General features: G+C 41.4%; 1 protein-coding gene across 2 annotated transcripts in view; it reads left to right on the top strand.

The window, feature by feature from the left end:
- PECR (peroxisomal trans-2-enoyl-CoA reductase) overlaps positions 1-15,632 on the top strand; it is a 50,923-nt gene that overhangs the window by 16,249 nt on the left and 19,042 nt on the right. For both annotated transcript variants that reach the window (XM_070458621.1, XM_070458620.1), the window contains exons 4-5: positions 3,162-3,243; positions 10,190-10,286. In XM_070458621.1, coding sequence (XP_070314722.1) covers positions 3,162-3,243; positions 10,190-10,286 — 179 coding nt within the window. The remainder of the gene's footprint in view (positions 1-3,161; positions 3,244-10,189; positions 10,287-15,632) is intronic.

The raw sequence follows: 15,632 nt of genomic DNA, 5'->3' as shown, positions 1-15,632 counted from the left end.
CAAGTTGGTTCCCCAGACACACACCAACAGGATCTACAGGATGATCAAGCTTGGTCTCGGTATTGATGAGGATGACCCCACTGCTGATGACAGCAGTGCTGCTGTCACTGAGGAAATGCCTCCCCTGGAAGGAGATGATGACACGTCCCGCATGGAAGAAGTAGACTAAGCGCTGCCTGAGTATCACTTTGCTGTGTGTTCAGCACTCTGTCTCCATTCCCTCTAATATGTTTTAAATTCTTATATTTATGATCAATTGATTTCCATCAGAAGTGCCAAGGCAGTTCTGTGGGGAAATGATAGTATCATCAACAAATGGTGCTGGGAAAGTTGGATATCCACATGCCAAAGAATCTTACCTCACATAATAAATAAAAGTTAACTGAAAGTCCAAAATTAGGATCATGTACCTAAATGCAGGAAGTAAAATTATAAAACTTTTAGAAACAATTAAGGGAAAAAATCTTTATGACTTTGGGTTAGGCAGAGTCAAAAATACATCCATTAAATAAAAAATTGTAATTGGACTTAATCAAAATTAAACATGTTTGTGCTTCAAAGACACCAATAAGAAAATGAAAAAATAAACTATAGACTGGAAAGAACGTTTTCCAAATCACATATCTGATAAGACTTGTATCCAGAATATACAAAAAGTCTTATAAAAGCAACCCAAATGAAAAAAAAAGGCCAAAGATTTGTATAGATATGTCACCAAATAAGATATATAAATGGTGAATAAGCACATGAGAAGATTCTTAACACTGTTTAAGTCATTAAAAAAATGCAAATCAAAGTCTCAGTAAGATACCACTGTATACCCATTAGAATGGCTTTAACCAAAAAGCCAGATAATTTTGTGGAGAAACTGGAACCCTCATGCATTTCAGGTGAGAATGTAAAATGGTGAAAACACTTTGGAAAACAGTTCAGCAGTTTCCTAAAAAGTTAAGCGTAGATTTAACACGTATGCGTGATTGTTCGTCGCTCAGTCGCGTCAGACTCTTTGTGACCCCATGGACTGTAGCCCACCAGGCTCCTCTGTCCGTGGAATTTTCCAGGCAAGAATACTGGTTGTTACTGTTCAGTCACGCAGTCGTGTCCAACTCTTTGTGACCCCATGGACTGCAGCACGCCAGGTTTCCCTCTCGTTTCCCATCCACCAGAGCTTGCTCAAACTCATGTCCATTGAGTCGGTGATGCCATCCAACCATCTCCTTCACTGTTGTCCCCTTCTCCTGCCTTCTGTCCTTCCCAGCATCAAAGTCTTTTTCTAATGAGTCAGCTCTTTGCATCAGGTGGCCAAATTGCTGGAACTTCAGCTTCAGCATCTGTCCCTCCAATGAATATTCAGGATTAATTTCCTTTAGGATTGACTGGTTGGATTTCCTTGCAGTTCAAGGGACTCTCAAGAGTCTTTTCCAGTACCATGGTTCAAAACCATCAATTCTTCAGTGCCTCAATAAATATTTTTATACAAAGAAAATATAAATTAGGATTTAAAAAATATAAGCAGCAAGCTGGAATGGTATCAGGGAAGAGTCAAGCACTATTTAATAGGGCTTCCCTTGTGGCTCAGCTGTTAAAGGATCTGCCTGCAATGTGGGAGACCTTGGTTCGATCCCTGGGCTGGGAAGATCCCCTGGAGAAGGGAAAAGTTACCCACTCCAGTATTCTGGCCTGGAGAATTCCATGGAACATGTAGTTCATGGTCACAAAGAGTCAGACACAACTGAACGGCTTGCACTTCCACTTTGTTTTCACTTCAATGCTCAGCCTTCTCTATGGTCCAACTCTCACATCCATACACGACTACAGGAAAAACCATAGCTTTGACTATATGGACCTTTGTCAGCAAAGTGATGTCTCGCCTTTTAATATGCTGTTTAGGTTTGTCATTGCTTTTCTTCCAAGGAGCCAGTGTCTTTTAATTTCATGGCTGCAGTCACCATCTGCAGTGATTTTGGAGCCCAGGAATACTGGAGTGGGTAGCTGTTTACTTCTCCAGGGGATCTTCCTAACCCAAGGATTGAACCAGGGCCTCCTGCATTGCAGGCAGATTTTTTGACCATCTGAGCTACCAGGTCATATACAGATTTAGCATATGACACAGCAGTTCCACTCGTAGGTATCTCCCTACTAGAAGTAAAAACATATGTCCACACAAAGACTTGATTATTATTCATAATCACTCAAAAGTGGAAACTGTCCAGTTGTTCCATCAGTTGGTGAAGGGGTAAATAAAATACGGAATGTGCACACAATAGAATACTGTTTAGTAATAAAAAGTAACATTTTTACTTTTATGTGTTACAATATGGAGTTTAGTTCAGTCGCTCAGTTGCGTCCAACTCTTTGCGACCCCATGCATCGCAGCACGCCAGGCCTCCCTGTCCATCACCAACTCCCAGAGTTCACTCAAACTCATGTCCATCGAGTCGGTGATGCCATCCAGCCATCTCATCTTCTGTCGTCCCCTTCTCCTCCTGCCCCCAATCCCTCCCAGCATCAGGGTCTTTTCCAATGAGTCAACTCTTTGCATCAGGTGGCCAAAGTACTGGAGTTTCAGCTTCAGCATCAGTCCTTCCAATGAACACCCAGGACTGATCTCCTTTAGGATGGACTGGTTGGATCTCCTTGCAGTCCAAGGGAGTCTCAAGAGTCTTCTCCAACACCACAGTTCAAAAGCATCAATTCTTCGGTGCTCAGCTTTCTTCATAGTCCAACTCTCATGAACCTCCCAAAAACTATCTGAGTTAAAGAAGGCAGACACAAATGACCAAATATATGAAATATTCAGAAAGGGCAAATCTATAGAAAGAGAATGTAGATGAATGTTTGCTTGGGGATGGGTTGAACTGCAAATGGTCATAAAGGGACTTTTTGGAGTGACAGAAATATTTGAAAACTGGATTGTGGTGACATGTATTTATTAAAAACTATTAAGGCATACACAGAAAATGGGTGAATTTTATGTTATCTATATGTGCTGCCAAAGCAAGCACAGAATTTTATGATATGTAAATTATACCTCAATCAATATTTTTATAAAAAGAAAACATAAATTAGAATTTTAAAAATAAATAAGCAGCAAGCTGTAACAGGGTATCAGGGAAGAGTCAAGACACCACTTAATAGTTTTGTCTTTCTGTCTCCTGCAGTTTACAACTCATGGATGAAAAAACATGGAGGATCTATTGTCAATATCATAGTACTTACTAAAAATGGATTTCCAGGAGCTGCGTAAGCACTTACATTTTTTCTTCCTATGTCTTTGGGTTTGTCTGTTGAATAGCTGGGGAGTAGGTAGACCGATTTTCTTAAGTAGAGATCGTTAATCCCTTTAATGCATTGTGACTTCAGTACTTAAAATTCCATTTATTGAACTTTGAAACATACTTCTAAAACATGACTATTCATATTAGGGTTACCCAATTTTCCAAGGAAGTAAGAACAGTAATAGGCCCAGTTAAGTGATTTTTTTTATCAGTATGTCCAAATATCTCATGGAGCATTCTTGTTGTGTTTGTTTGTTTTGGCCACACAGTGCACTTGTGGGTTTCTAATTCTCTCACCAGGGATAGAACCCCTGCCTTCCTGCAGTGGAAGGGTGGAGTCCTAAACACTGGACTGCCAGGGAATTTCCACATGGGGCATGCTTATGCTAAAAATGGTCTGTTGTCTCCTGTAAAAATTCACATTTAACTGAATGTCTTGTATTTTATCTGGCAGTCCTAATCCAGATGTAACTAAATGTGTCTGGAGACATCTTTTTGGTTAAAATGAGGAAATGACACCAATCTATGTCATGCTATAGACATATATAATCTATGCTAATTTAGTTTTGAGCATTGTGGATATACCTATCCAGATTAAAATAGAACTGCCAATAAATTATTGTTCCGTAATAGAATTTGACCTATTTGACTCTTATTCTGATTTTGATAAGTTTTTATTTTGGAAAATGATTTAAAAATTTTTTTAAACTTTTTTATTTTATATTGGTTTATAATTGGTTAACATTTTTTTTTTTTAAAGAAAGTGAATGAACAGCCTACTGGCACAGTTGATTCTTTCATAATAGCCTGAAAGACTACTCAAAACAGAAAGTTGAAAAACAACATACCAGGAAGCTACTTGACCAAGTTTAGTTGTTAAAGAGTATGATGTTTTTTAAAAAATGAGTTATGCTGATTCTTTTTGTATCTTGTAATCTCTGATTCTTTCCAATTCTTTAAATTAAAATTTTATAAAAAACTTTCCAACATAGAATTTCTGTCTTTGTGAAGTAGACCTATCTTAGTATTAAATTATGCATGCTAGTTTAAACAAACAACTATATAATGTAGAAAGTCAAGTCCTCCGTACTCTTTCATCCCAGAGATAACCTGTTAATTAAGTAAGATGGTGATCTTACTTCATTTAATTCCTCTACAATTAGTAAGTAATTGATAAGGCAATAATTTGGTACTGTGTTAATATTGTTTGCCATCATGATTTTAGCAACCACTGTTGACCCTTTTCGGAGAAGGCAGCGGCAACCCACTCCAGTACTCTTGCCTGGAAAATCCCATGGACAGAGGAGCCTGGTAGGCTGCAGTTCAGGGGGTTGCTAAGAGTCGGACGTGACTGAAGCGACTTAGCAGCAGCAGTTCACCCTTTTGTGAATCACTCATTACACTGGGGCTGTGAAGATGTTTGGTTTTTCTGGTTTCATAACTGCTTCTATGCTTTTTAGTTGATGGTGCAGTGCTTAGTCAGTCCTGTCCGACCCTTTGCAACCCCATGGACTGTAGCCCACCAGGCTCCTCTGTTCACGGGATTCTCTAGGCAAGAATACTGGAGTGCATTTCCTTCTCCAAGGGATCTTTCCAACCTAGCGATTGAACCTAGGTCTCCTGCATTACAGGCGGATTCTTTAGCTGATACTCTTTTGTAGAAAGACTTTTATTTACATTACAACCATCACTTCTTTAATATATGTTATTATAATTACTAACTTTTTGGTATACCACTATGAAGTCACAGACTTCTTTTCAAATTGATTGTTTCAAATGTATACATTGTCTCAAATTTAATAGAAATTTGTGTTGTTTCTATGTTTTGCTATTATAATTCTGCAATGTGTAACATTATAAATACTTCCTTCATATTTGCAGAGGTATATCTTCCGGGTGGGCTTCCCAGGTGGTGCTAGTAGTAAAGAACCCATCTGCAGATGCAGGAGACATAAGAGATATGGGTTCCATCCTTGGGTCAGGAAGATTCCCCTGGAGAAGGGCATGACAACCCACTCTAATATTCTTACCTGGAGAATCCCATGAACAGAGGAGCCGGGTGGGCTACACCCCATAGAGTCACAGAGAGTCGGACACGACTGAAGCGACTTGGCAACAGCAGCAGCAGCATCTTCAGGGTACATCCCAGAAGTTAGGATTGCTGGGTGAAGGGTAAAGGCATCCTCTTAGGCATTTGCAAGTTTCTTTGTGTTTTGCTGTCCCATCAGCAATGAATGAGAGTGCCTGTTCCTCAGAGCCTCATGAAAGATGTGTCTTGTCAATTTCTGGCCAACTCTGATGGTCAAGATATAGTATCTCAGTGGAGCATCTATTCATTTGTTAAAAGGCTACCTGAGTATCTCTTGTTTGTGTGTTCGAGTTGCATTGTTGTTTTCACACATGCTTCTCTGGTTCTGATCATTTCCTGACATTTTCAGTGTCATCTAAGAGTAGCCCAATTTCCATTACAGTCTATGCAAAGCAGCTTAGACTGACCTACTGATCTTTTGGGTCCTTGTTAATAATTACCAGGGCAAGAGACAGGCCAAACAACAACTTGTTATCTCTCATGGAGAGAGAATTCGTGGCCCAAATACCTACCAATGAATGAATGAATAAACAAATTGTGGTATAGCTATATAATGTATTCCTCAGAAATGAGAAGTGAACTATTGATTCATGCAGCAATGTGGATAAATCTGAAAATAAATATTCTGAGTGAAAGAAGCCAGATGGAAAAGATCATGTATGTATGATTTCATTTATATGTTTTAAGGTTTAGAAGGATTTAAAAATTTTGTTAGTGCTAGATTCACTGAGAGTTGGATATTATTTTACCTCCTATTCATTAATTACAGGAAGGAAATGAAGCAGTGTGATAGCCTTTAAGGTGGTTTATCACTCATAATCTCTTCCTGCACAGATTGGTAGACATTTTAATTCGCATCTGATAGAGAAATAAGGCCTTAGTGTTTCAGAAAATGTTCTCGGTGAAAGAATGGCTCTGAGGCTTGTTATTCAGATGGTGAAATGAAATCTCACAGAACTTGTAGTCCAGATAAATGCCCTTCCTTTCCTTCGTTCTGGGCTTTTGCTTTAAAAGAAGAGTGGCTGGAACAGTGCCCATATAACATGGTCACCAACCTGCAGTTGAATTGTCCACCATCTGTTCTGTTTTGATGGGGGTCACTTTCCCTTCCTGGAAAGGGTGTTTTTAAAAACCCTGCAGTCCATTCAGGTGTCTCACCCACCTGGAACTCCCAGCAATGTCAGCCAGAATCAAATCCTTCAGAACATAGGACTACTGGTGATGCCTCCAAAATCTTACTTTCCTCTGCCCGTTGAAGCTGAAGAAAAAAATACAGGGAGTTTAGAGGAAATAGAAAGGTGACTTTAATCCTCAGCCAGTGGAGGGGCGAACACAGTAGGCTTATGCCTCAAGAGCTGTGCCCCCGCCTTCCTAGAGGAATCTGGGGGATTATATAGATGAGGGCTACCAGTCAGGGATCGGAGATGAGGAATAAAGGTATAAGGATCTTGTATTCTTCTTCCTTTTGCACTGTTTCAAAAACAGTCATAGGTTGGCATCAGATAGCCCAGTAATTGGGTCTGGTAGTCTGGTAGCCTGGTGGTTGGATCCATTGTCTTTTATGAACTGTACTCCGGCCCTCTTTTTATAATGGAAAAAGAGAAAAACCACAGGGGGTGGTTGCAAGAGACTTCTGTGCAGGTGGCACCGAATTCAGGATGTAATTAGCACAGAGTTAAAGGACAGCAGGTGCAGAATGTGGTCCACGCAGAGATGGGGGCAGAACAGATTCAGTTCAGTTCAGTCGCTCAGTCGTGTCCGACTCTTTGCGACCCCATGAATCGCAGCACGCCAGGCCTCCCTGTCCATCACCAACTCCCAGAGTTTACTCAAATTCATGCCCATCGAGTCGGTGACGCCATCCAGCCATCTCATCCTCTGTCGTCCCCTTCTCCTCCTGCCCCCAATCCCTCCCAGCATCAGGGTCTTTTCCAATGAGTCAACTCTTCACATGAGGTGGCCGAAGTACTGGAGTTTCAGCTTCAGCATCAGTCCTTCCAATGAACACCCAGGACTGATCTCCTTCAGGATGGACTGGTTGGATCTCCTTGCAGTCCAATTAGAAACAGTTAAAGTAAAAATGAGGAGTAACCAGGTCTGTTCACTGTTCTCTCCATCTTCTGGGAAAGGAAAGAAAAACTCACTCTTTTTTCCCTTCCTTTTCACTGCAACACTGGATAAGCAGTAAATCTCTCTGGATAAACTCTCTGCTTTTTCTTCACAAATGTCACCATTTTTTTTAATCTCCAGAAACAAACAGATTGGGATGTGCTATTTCAAGATCCAGAGTAACTTTCAATTTCTGTGTAGTTTTCTTCAGTGCCAAATACTGCAGAGGAAGGGCATATCCTTTCTTCCTTATGGACCAAGCAGAGAGCTGGGGGCTTCAGGCTGTCGTACCTGTCAGAGGTGGTCTCACCATCCAGCAGCAGTTTCCCTCCTGACATCACACTCTTCTCTGCCAGCCTCTTCAGTAGATCTTTGAGTGTGGAGATGTGGTCTGAAGATGCTGCTGTGTTTGCACTGAGTCTGTATTAGATGTCCTTCTCTTCATCAGCTAACCTTGAGAGAACTATGCAGGGGAGGAAAAATAATTTTCCCTCTGCCCTTCTGAGCTCTTAGCTGAGACCCCTGTAATAAAAGACAAATTAACAAGAGAAAAACAAACAGAAGTTAATTCACATGTGTACCTCATGTATACACGGGAGATATCCAGGGAAAAATGAGTAACTGCCTGTTGGGGCTTTGAATTTAGGATTAAACACTATCTTAGTAGGGAATGGGCTTCCCTGATATCTCAGTTGGTAAATCATCCGCCTGTAATGCAGGAGACCCTGGTTCGATTCCTGAGTCCGGAAGATCCACTGGAGAAGGGAGAGGCTACCCACTCCAGTATTCTTGGGCTTTCTTCATGGCTCAGCTGGTAAAGAATTCGCCTGCAATGCGAGAGACCTGGGTTTGATCCCTGGGTTGGGAAGATCCCCTGGAAAAGGGAAAGGCTACCCATTCCAGTATTTTGGCCTAAAGAATTCCATGGACTGTGTAATCCATGGGGTTGCCAAGAGTCGAACATGACTGAATGACTTTCACTCTCACTTAATAGGGAATGGGGAGAGGGGTTATAGGCCTCTTGGGGTGGGGAGTAGATGATCTTTAGGAAAGATGGATGGGCGCTTTGAAGAATAGATGGGAGATATGATAGTCGGTGACGATGTTTGTCCGGATGTGGTGTTGACCGCTAGTCTCCCATCCTGTGACAACAGTCAGCCTTCCCTGGTTGATGAGACTCCCGGGGAGGGGATTTGACACTTGGTTCCATTTGGCCAATAAGGGGAGTTCAAAGTACGCCCCTCTCTGCATCTGCTGTGTTTTCAAGGGACCCCAGCTGAAAATGATCACTCCACCAGAGCAGCAGCATACTTTGGGGGGTGTATTCCGCTACCCTTCAACCGCCTCTTGCTCACATTCTGCAGACTGCTTCCGGTGCTGAAATTCAGAGTACTTTCTGTCTCTGCTCTTCCATCTGCTTCTCTCTCTCCCCCAACCCCCACACGCCTCTCTTTCAGTTTCAGGGGGCTGTTCACGAGTCTGGACCTTCTGTGGTGGCCCTGGTGGTCAGGGGATGAGGACAAGGGGACAAGCACCTCTAGGTCCCGCTCACAGAAGAGGGCCCGGACTTGACTGTGCTTCCCGCAGACGCTCATCTGTTCTGTTCCCACCTCTTGCTTCCAGTAGTGTGAAGCAAGACAGTAACCCTGTGACCCTGCCCAGCTGGGAGGTACTCCAGAAGGGCCCCTCCTAGCATTGGTGTCAAGCAAGGAAACCCACTGTGTGAATTCCCCCAGGGACGGGTGGATGTAGTGTGACACAGGTGTGGGCTGCATTTGATGGTGATGAGGTTGCTCAGGTAACTCTGGCAGATGGGAGCTGTTGGCTTCTGCTTGGAGTCCTGCTAGGGCTTCTGCAGCCGACACTGGGGTGGGGGTGGGCTTTCATCAGGAAATTGGGGCTCTAGAGGTCATCTCTAATGAGGAGTGGTTACATGCTTGGTTCTGAGGCTTCATAATTGGAAATTCTAAGCCATAGTATGTCTCTACCTTTTGCACCATATGGGTGCAGACTGAAATATTTTGAACCTGTTCCCTGGAACTATCTTAAGATTTATTTAAATTTTGGTATGTCTAGAAGTTATTTTGACATTATTTCTAGCCTGACATATGAATTTCATATACCTTATTACCTGAAATTGATTTAAAGAATAACCACACTTGTAACCCTCCAAATTACCAATTTGTTTATTTTCTTTCATAGTCAAAAGTTCCTCAAAATATTTCTGTTTCGCATGTGGGAATTTGGGGGGGATCTTGTGTGGGCTTTGGGGCTTCCCAGGTGGTTCAATGGTAAAGAATCCACGTGCCAGTGTAGGAGATGCAAGAGATGCATGTTCATTCCCTGGGTCAGGATGATCCCCTGGAGGAGGAAATGGAAACCCACTCCAGTATTGTTGCCTGGAAAATTCCCTGGACAGAGGAGCCTGGAGGGCTACAGTCCATGGGATCCCAAAAGAGTTGCACATGACAGAGCACGCATGCAGACAGGGAGATGTGGGCCTTGACTTATGTGAGATTTGTTTGACTAGCAGTTAGCTATGGTTTCATGTTAATATTGAAGGACCTAGTTCTTTTTTATAGCTCAGACAGGGACTCATAATAAGAATGTTCTTGTGGAATTCTGACAGGTCACTGGTATACCTATCAGTTTAGGTGATATGAGACATATCCAATAGAAACTAATGGTGATGTTTGTATTTTGTCTTTTAAAGGCATAGCGGAGCTGCCAGAGAAGGTGTTTACAACCTCACCAAGTCCTTAGCTGTGGAATGGGCCAGCAGTGGAGTAAGGATCAATAGTGTTGCCCCTGTACGTAAATGTTCAATATGAAAGCTGTTGACAAATTGTGCTTTTCTGATTTCATTTGTGTTGCTCATAGAAGTATTTGTTAATATCTATGTGTACTAGAAAAGATTGACTTTTAAAAATAGATAGAATCAGAAAGAAGTATTCTTTGATTTACAATCAGATTGTCAAGAAGGTTAAATTAAGTGATTCTCAATCCTGGCTGTATACGAGAATCTGTGAAATAGTTACAAACTAGTGATATATAAGCTTGAAATGCTGGGCTGGATAAAGCACAAGCTGGAATCAAGATTGCTGGGAGAAACATCACTAACCTCAGATAGGCAGATGGCACCACACTTACGGCAGAAAGTGAAGAAGAACAAGAGAGCCTCTTGATGAAAGTGAAAGAGGAGAGTGACAAAGTTGGCGTAAAGCTCAACATTCAGAAAACTAAGATCATGGCATCCATACTTTGGCCACCTGATGCAAAGAACTGAATCATTGGAAAAGACGCTGATGCTGGGAAAAATTGAAGGTAGGAGGAGAAGGGGACAACAGAGGATGAGATGGCTGGATGGCATCTCCAACTCAATGGACATGGGTTTGAGTAGATTCCAGGAGTTGGTGATGGACAGGGAGGCCTGGCGTGTTGCAGTCCATGGGGTTGCAAAGAGTCAGACACGAATGAGCGATTGAATTGAACTGAACCCAACTATGGAAACCAGGTATTGGTGCTTTTAAAAGCTGGTTCAATTTCTCAGTGAAGGAAATTCAGACTGAGTCAAGGTTGAGAATCGCTGCTTTAAGGAATGAATTTTCCTAGATTATCTTTGTTATTTCTTGGTATGTCATTAATTCTTTATTAGGACAGAGAGAAGTTCAGTTCGGTCACTCAGTCATGTCCGACTCTTTGCAACCCCATGAATCGCAGCATGCCAGGCCTCCCTGTCCATCACCTACTCCCGAAGTCTACCGAAACCCATGTCCGTCGAGTTGGTGATGCCATTCAACCATCTCATCCTCTGTCGTCCCCTTCTCCTCCTGACCCCAGTCCTTCCCAGCATTAAGGTCTTTCCCAATGAATCAACTCTTCGCATGAGGTGGCCAAAGTACTGGAGTTTCAGCTTCAGCATCAGTCCTTCCAATGAACACCCAGGACTGATATCCTTTAGGATGGACTGGTTGGATCGTCTTGCAGTCCAAGGGACTCTTAAGTCTTCTCCAACACCACAGTTCAAAAACATCAATTCTTTGGCATTCAGCTTTCTTTATAGTCCAACTCTCACATCCATACATGACCACTGGAAAAACCATAGCCTTGACTAGACGGACCTTTGTTGGCAAAGTAATGTCTCTGCTTTTAAATATGCTATGTAGGTTGGTCATAACTTTCCTTCCAAGGAGTAAGCGTCTTTTAATTTCATGGCTGCAATCACCATCTGCAGTGATTTTGGAGCCCCAAGAAATAAAGTCAGCCTCACTGTTTCCCCATCTATTTCCCATTCAGTGATGGGATCAGATGCTATGATCTTAGTCTTCTGAATGTTGAGCTTTAAGCCAACTTTTTCATTCTCCTTCACTTTCATCAAGAGGCTTTTTAGTTCCTCTTCACTTTCTGCCATAAAGGCGATGTCGTCTGCGTATCTGAGGTTACTGCTATTTCTACCGGCAATCTTGATTCCAGCTTGTGCTTCTTCCAGCCCAGCATTTCTCATGATGTACTCTGCTTATAAGTTAAATAAGCAGGGTGACAATATACAGCCTTGACGTACTCCTTTTTCTATTTGGAACTGATCTGTTGTTCCATGTCCAGTTCTAACTGTTGCTTCCTGACCTGCATACAGGTTTCTCAAGAGACAGGTCAGATGGTCTGTTATTCCCCTCTCTTTCAGAATTTTCCACAGTTTATTGTGATCCACACAGTCAAAGGCTTTGGCATAGTCAATAAAGCAGAAATAGATGTTTCTCTGGAACTCTCTTGCTTTTTTGATGATCCAGAGGATGTTGGCAATTTGATCTCTGGTTCCTCTGCCTTTTCTAAAACCAGCTTGAACATCTGGAAGTTCACGGTTCACGTATTGCTGAAGCCTGGCTTGGAGAATTTTGAGAATTACTTTACTAGCGTGTGAGATGAGTGCAATTGTGCAATAGTTTGAACATTCTTTGGCATTGCCTTTCTTTGGGATTGGAATGAAAACTGACCTTTTCCAGTCCTGTGGCCACTGCTGAGTTTTCCAAATTTGTTGGAGAGAGAAACTTCAAGTCACAGTTCTAGGAAGGAATTTCTAGTTGAAGGTCAACTGAAAGTCAGGGGAAAACTTCTCTGAAACATAATGTAAACAATAGGGGAAAAAAATTACCGTATGTTCAGCTTCAGAAACTGTCACATTATGTTGGGCTTCCCTGATAGTTCAGTTGGTAAAGAATCTGCCTGCAATCTAGGAGACCCTGGTTTGATTCCTGGGTCAGGAAGATCTCCTGGAGAAGGGATAGGCTACCCACTGCAGTATTCTTTGGCTTCCCTTGGGGCTCAGCTGGTAAAGAATCCACCTCCAATGTGGGAGACCTGGGTTTGATCCCTGGGTAGGGAAGATCCTCTGGAGAAGAGAAAGGCTACCCACTGCAGTATTCTGGCCTGGAGAATTCCATGGACTGTATAGTCCATGGGGTCATAGAGAGTCGGACATGACTGAGTGACTTTCACTTTCATGAGACGTAACTTATGCAGTGAAGATTCTGCATGCTGTAGCTAAGACCTAACACAGCCAAAATAAATAAATAGTTTTTTTTTTTTTTAAGATATAACTTTAAGCTTCCTTGGTCCTTACATGTCGACGATGTAATCCAAGAGGGATAATAAATGAGACATCGCACATATCCTGTAAAACTCAGCTGAAATTCACTTTTCTGTGATGATTCCTGGTCATTGCTAAGAGAGTCATCATCCCCTAGTCTGGGGGTATTACCTATGCATCTATTAATATCTATATAGTTATAGATAATATATATAGATTATATATATATATAGGTAGATATAGATAATATATATAGATAATATCTATAGATACTGTTATCTATGCCACTCAGTGGTAACTAAGCATGAGCTGACTTGTGGATATTAGAGAGATCTCATCTTTAACAAATGCAGGTTCCTAGCCAGAAGCTTCACATCCTTTTAATCCTTTGGGGCTGACATTACAACAGATTGGATAGATTTCCATTCTGAGTGTTGATTCTTTGGCATGTTGGTCTCCACATATGCATTTCTGGAGAACCTTTAATGATGTGTTGATGCTTTAACCATAATACTAAAGTCACATTTGTCCTCCAGAGATGTTTTGGGGTTTAATGTCTAAACCTTAATACCTCTGGAACATTCCATCCTCTTTAAATGAAAGCCTGAGAAATTGTTTAATCAGAAACCAGTATATCACCTCAGTATTGTTCGGAGTAATTAATACTGCAAAGTTTCCTCCTCATATTCACATCCCTCCTGTCTCCTCCCCTCCTTCAAATAATCAGTTGTAGTTATGAGCCAATAACAAGCAGCTTTATCCTGTGTTAAAACAGTTTTTAAGTAATTTTTTTCTTTATAAACCATTGAAAACTACTAAAAGTTGAATAAAAAGAATTCTTAAATAATTAAAAAAATTTTTTTGCCTTTATTTTATTTTTTTTTCATTTATTTTTATTAGTTGGAGGCTAATTACTTCACAACATTGCAGTGGGTTTTGTCATACATTGACATGAATCAGCCATGGATTTACATGTATTCCCCATCCCGATCCCCCCTCCCACCTCCCTCTCCACCCGATTCCACTGGGTCTTCCCAGTGCACCAGGCCCGAGCACTTGTCTCATGCATCCCACCTGGGCTGGTGATCTGTTTCACTATAGATAATATACATGCTATTCTCTCGAAGCATCCCACCCTCGCCTTCTCCCACAGAGTCCAAAAGTCTGTTCTATACATCTGTGTCTCTTTTTCTGTTTTGCATATAGGGTTATCGTTACCATCTTTCTAAATTCCATATATATGTGTTAGTATGCTGTAATGTTCTTTATCTTTCTGGCTTACTTCACTCTGTATAATGGGCTCCAGTTTCATCCATCTCATTAGAACTGATTCAAATGAATTCTTTTTAATGGCTGAGTAATATTCCATGGTGTATATGTACCACAGCTTCCTTATCCATTCGTCTGTTGATGGGCATCTAGGTTGCTTCCATGTCCTGGCTATTATAAACAGTGCTGCGATGAACATTGGGGTACACGTGTCTCTTTCAGATCTGGTTTCCTCAGTGTGTATGCCCAGCAGTGGTATTGCTGGGTCATATGGCAGTTCTATTTCCAGCTTTTTAAGGAATCTCCACACTGTTCTCCATAGTGGCTGTACTAGTTTGCATTCCCACCAACAGTGTAAGAGGGTTCCCTTTTCTCCACACCCTCTCCAGCATTTATTGCTTGTAGATTTTTGGATAGCAGCCATCCTGACTGGCGTATAATGGTACCTCATTGTGGTTTTGATTTGCATTTCTCTGATAATGAGTGATGTTGAGCATCTTTTCATGTGTTTGTTAGCCATCTGTATGTCTTCCTTGGAGAAATGTCTGTTTAGTTCTTTGGCCCATTTTTTGATTGGGTCATTTATTTTTCTGGAATTGAGCTTCAGGAGTTGCTTGTATATTTTTGAGATTAATCCTTTGTCTGTTTCTTCACTTGCTATTATTTTCTCCCAATCTGAGGGCTGTCTTTTCACCTTGCTTATAGTTTCCTTTGTTGTGCAAAAGCTTTTAAGTTTCATTAGGTCCCATTTGTTTATTTTTGCTTTTATTTCCAATATTCTGGGAGGTGGGTCATAGAGGATCCTGCTGTGATTCATGTCAGAGAGTTACCTATGTTCTCCTCTAGTAGTTTTATAGTTTCTGGTCTTACATTTAGATCTTTAATCCACTTTGAGTTTATTTTTGTGTATGGTGTTACAAAGTGTTCTAGTTTCATTCTTGAACAGGTGGTTGACCAGTTTTCCCAGCACCACTTGTTAAAGAGGTTGTCTTTTTTCCATTGTATATCCTTGCCTCCTTTGTCGAAGATAAGGTGACCATAGGTTCGTGGATTTATCTCTGGGCTTTCTATTCTGTTCCATTGATCTATATTTCTGTCTTTGTGCCAGTACCATACTGTCTTGATGACTGTGGCTTTGTAGTAGAGTCTGAAGTCAGGCAGGTTGATTCCTCCTGTTCCATTCTTCTTTCTCAAGATTACTTTGGCTATTCGAGGTTTTTTGTATTTCCATACAAATTGTGAAATTATTTGTTCTAGTTCTGTGAAAAATACCGTTGGTAGCTTGATAGAGATTGCGTTGAAT

Source organism: Odocoileus virginianus, chromosome 30 (assembly GCF_023699985.2).
Source record: "Odocoileus virginianus isolate 20LAN1187 ecotype Illinois chromosome 30, Ovbor_1.2, whole genome shotgun sequence".
NCBI classification, from domain to species: domain Eukaryota; kingdom Metazoa; phylum Chordata; class Mammalia; order Artiodactyla; family Cervidae; genus Odocoileus; species Odocoileus virginianus.
The sequence above is the reverse complement of the archived record's forward strand: the minus strand, read 5'-3'. Positions and strand labels throughout refer to the sequence as shown.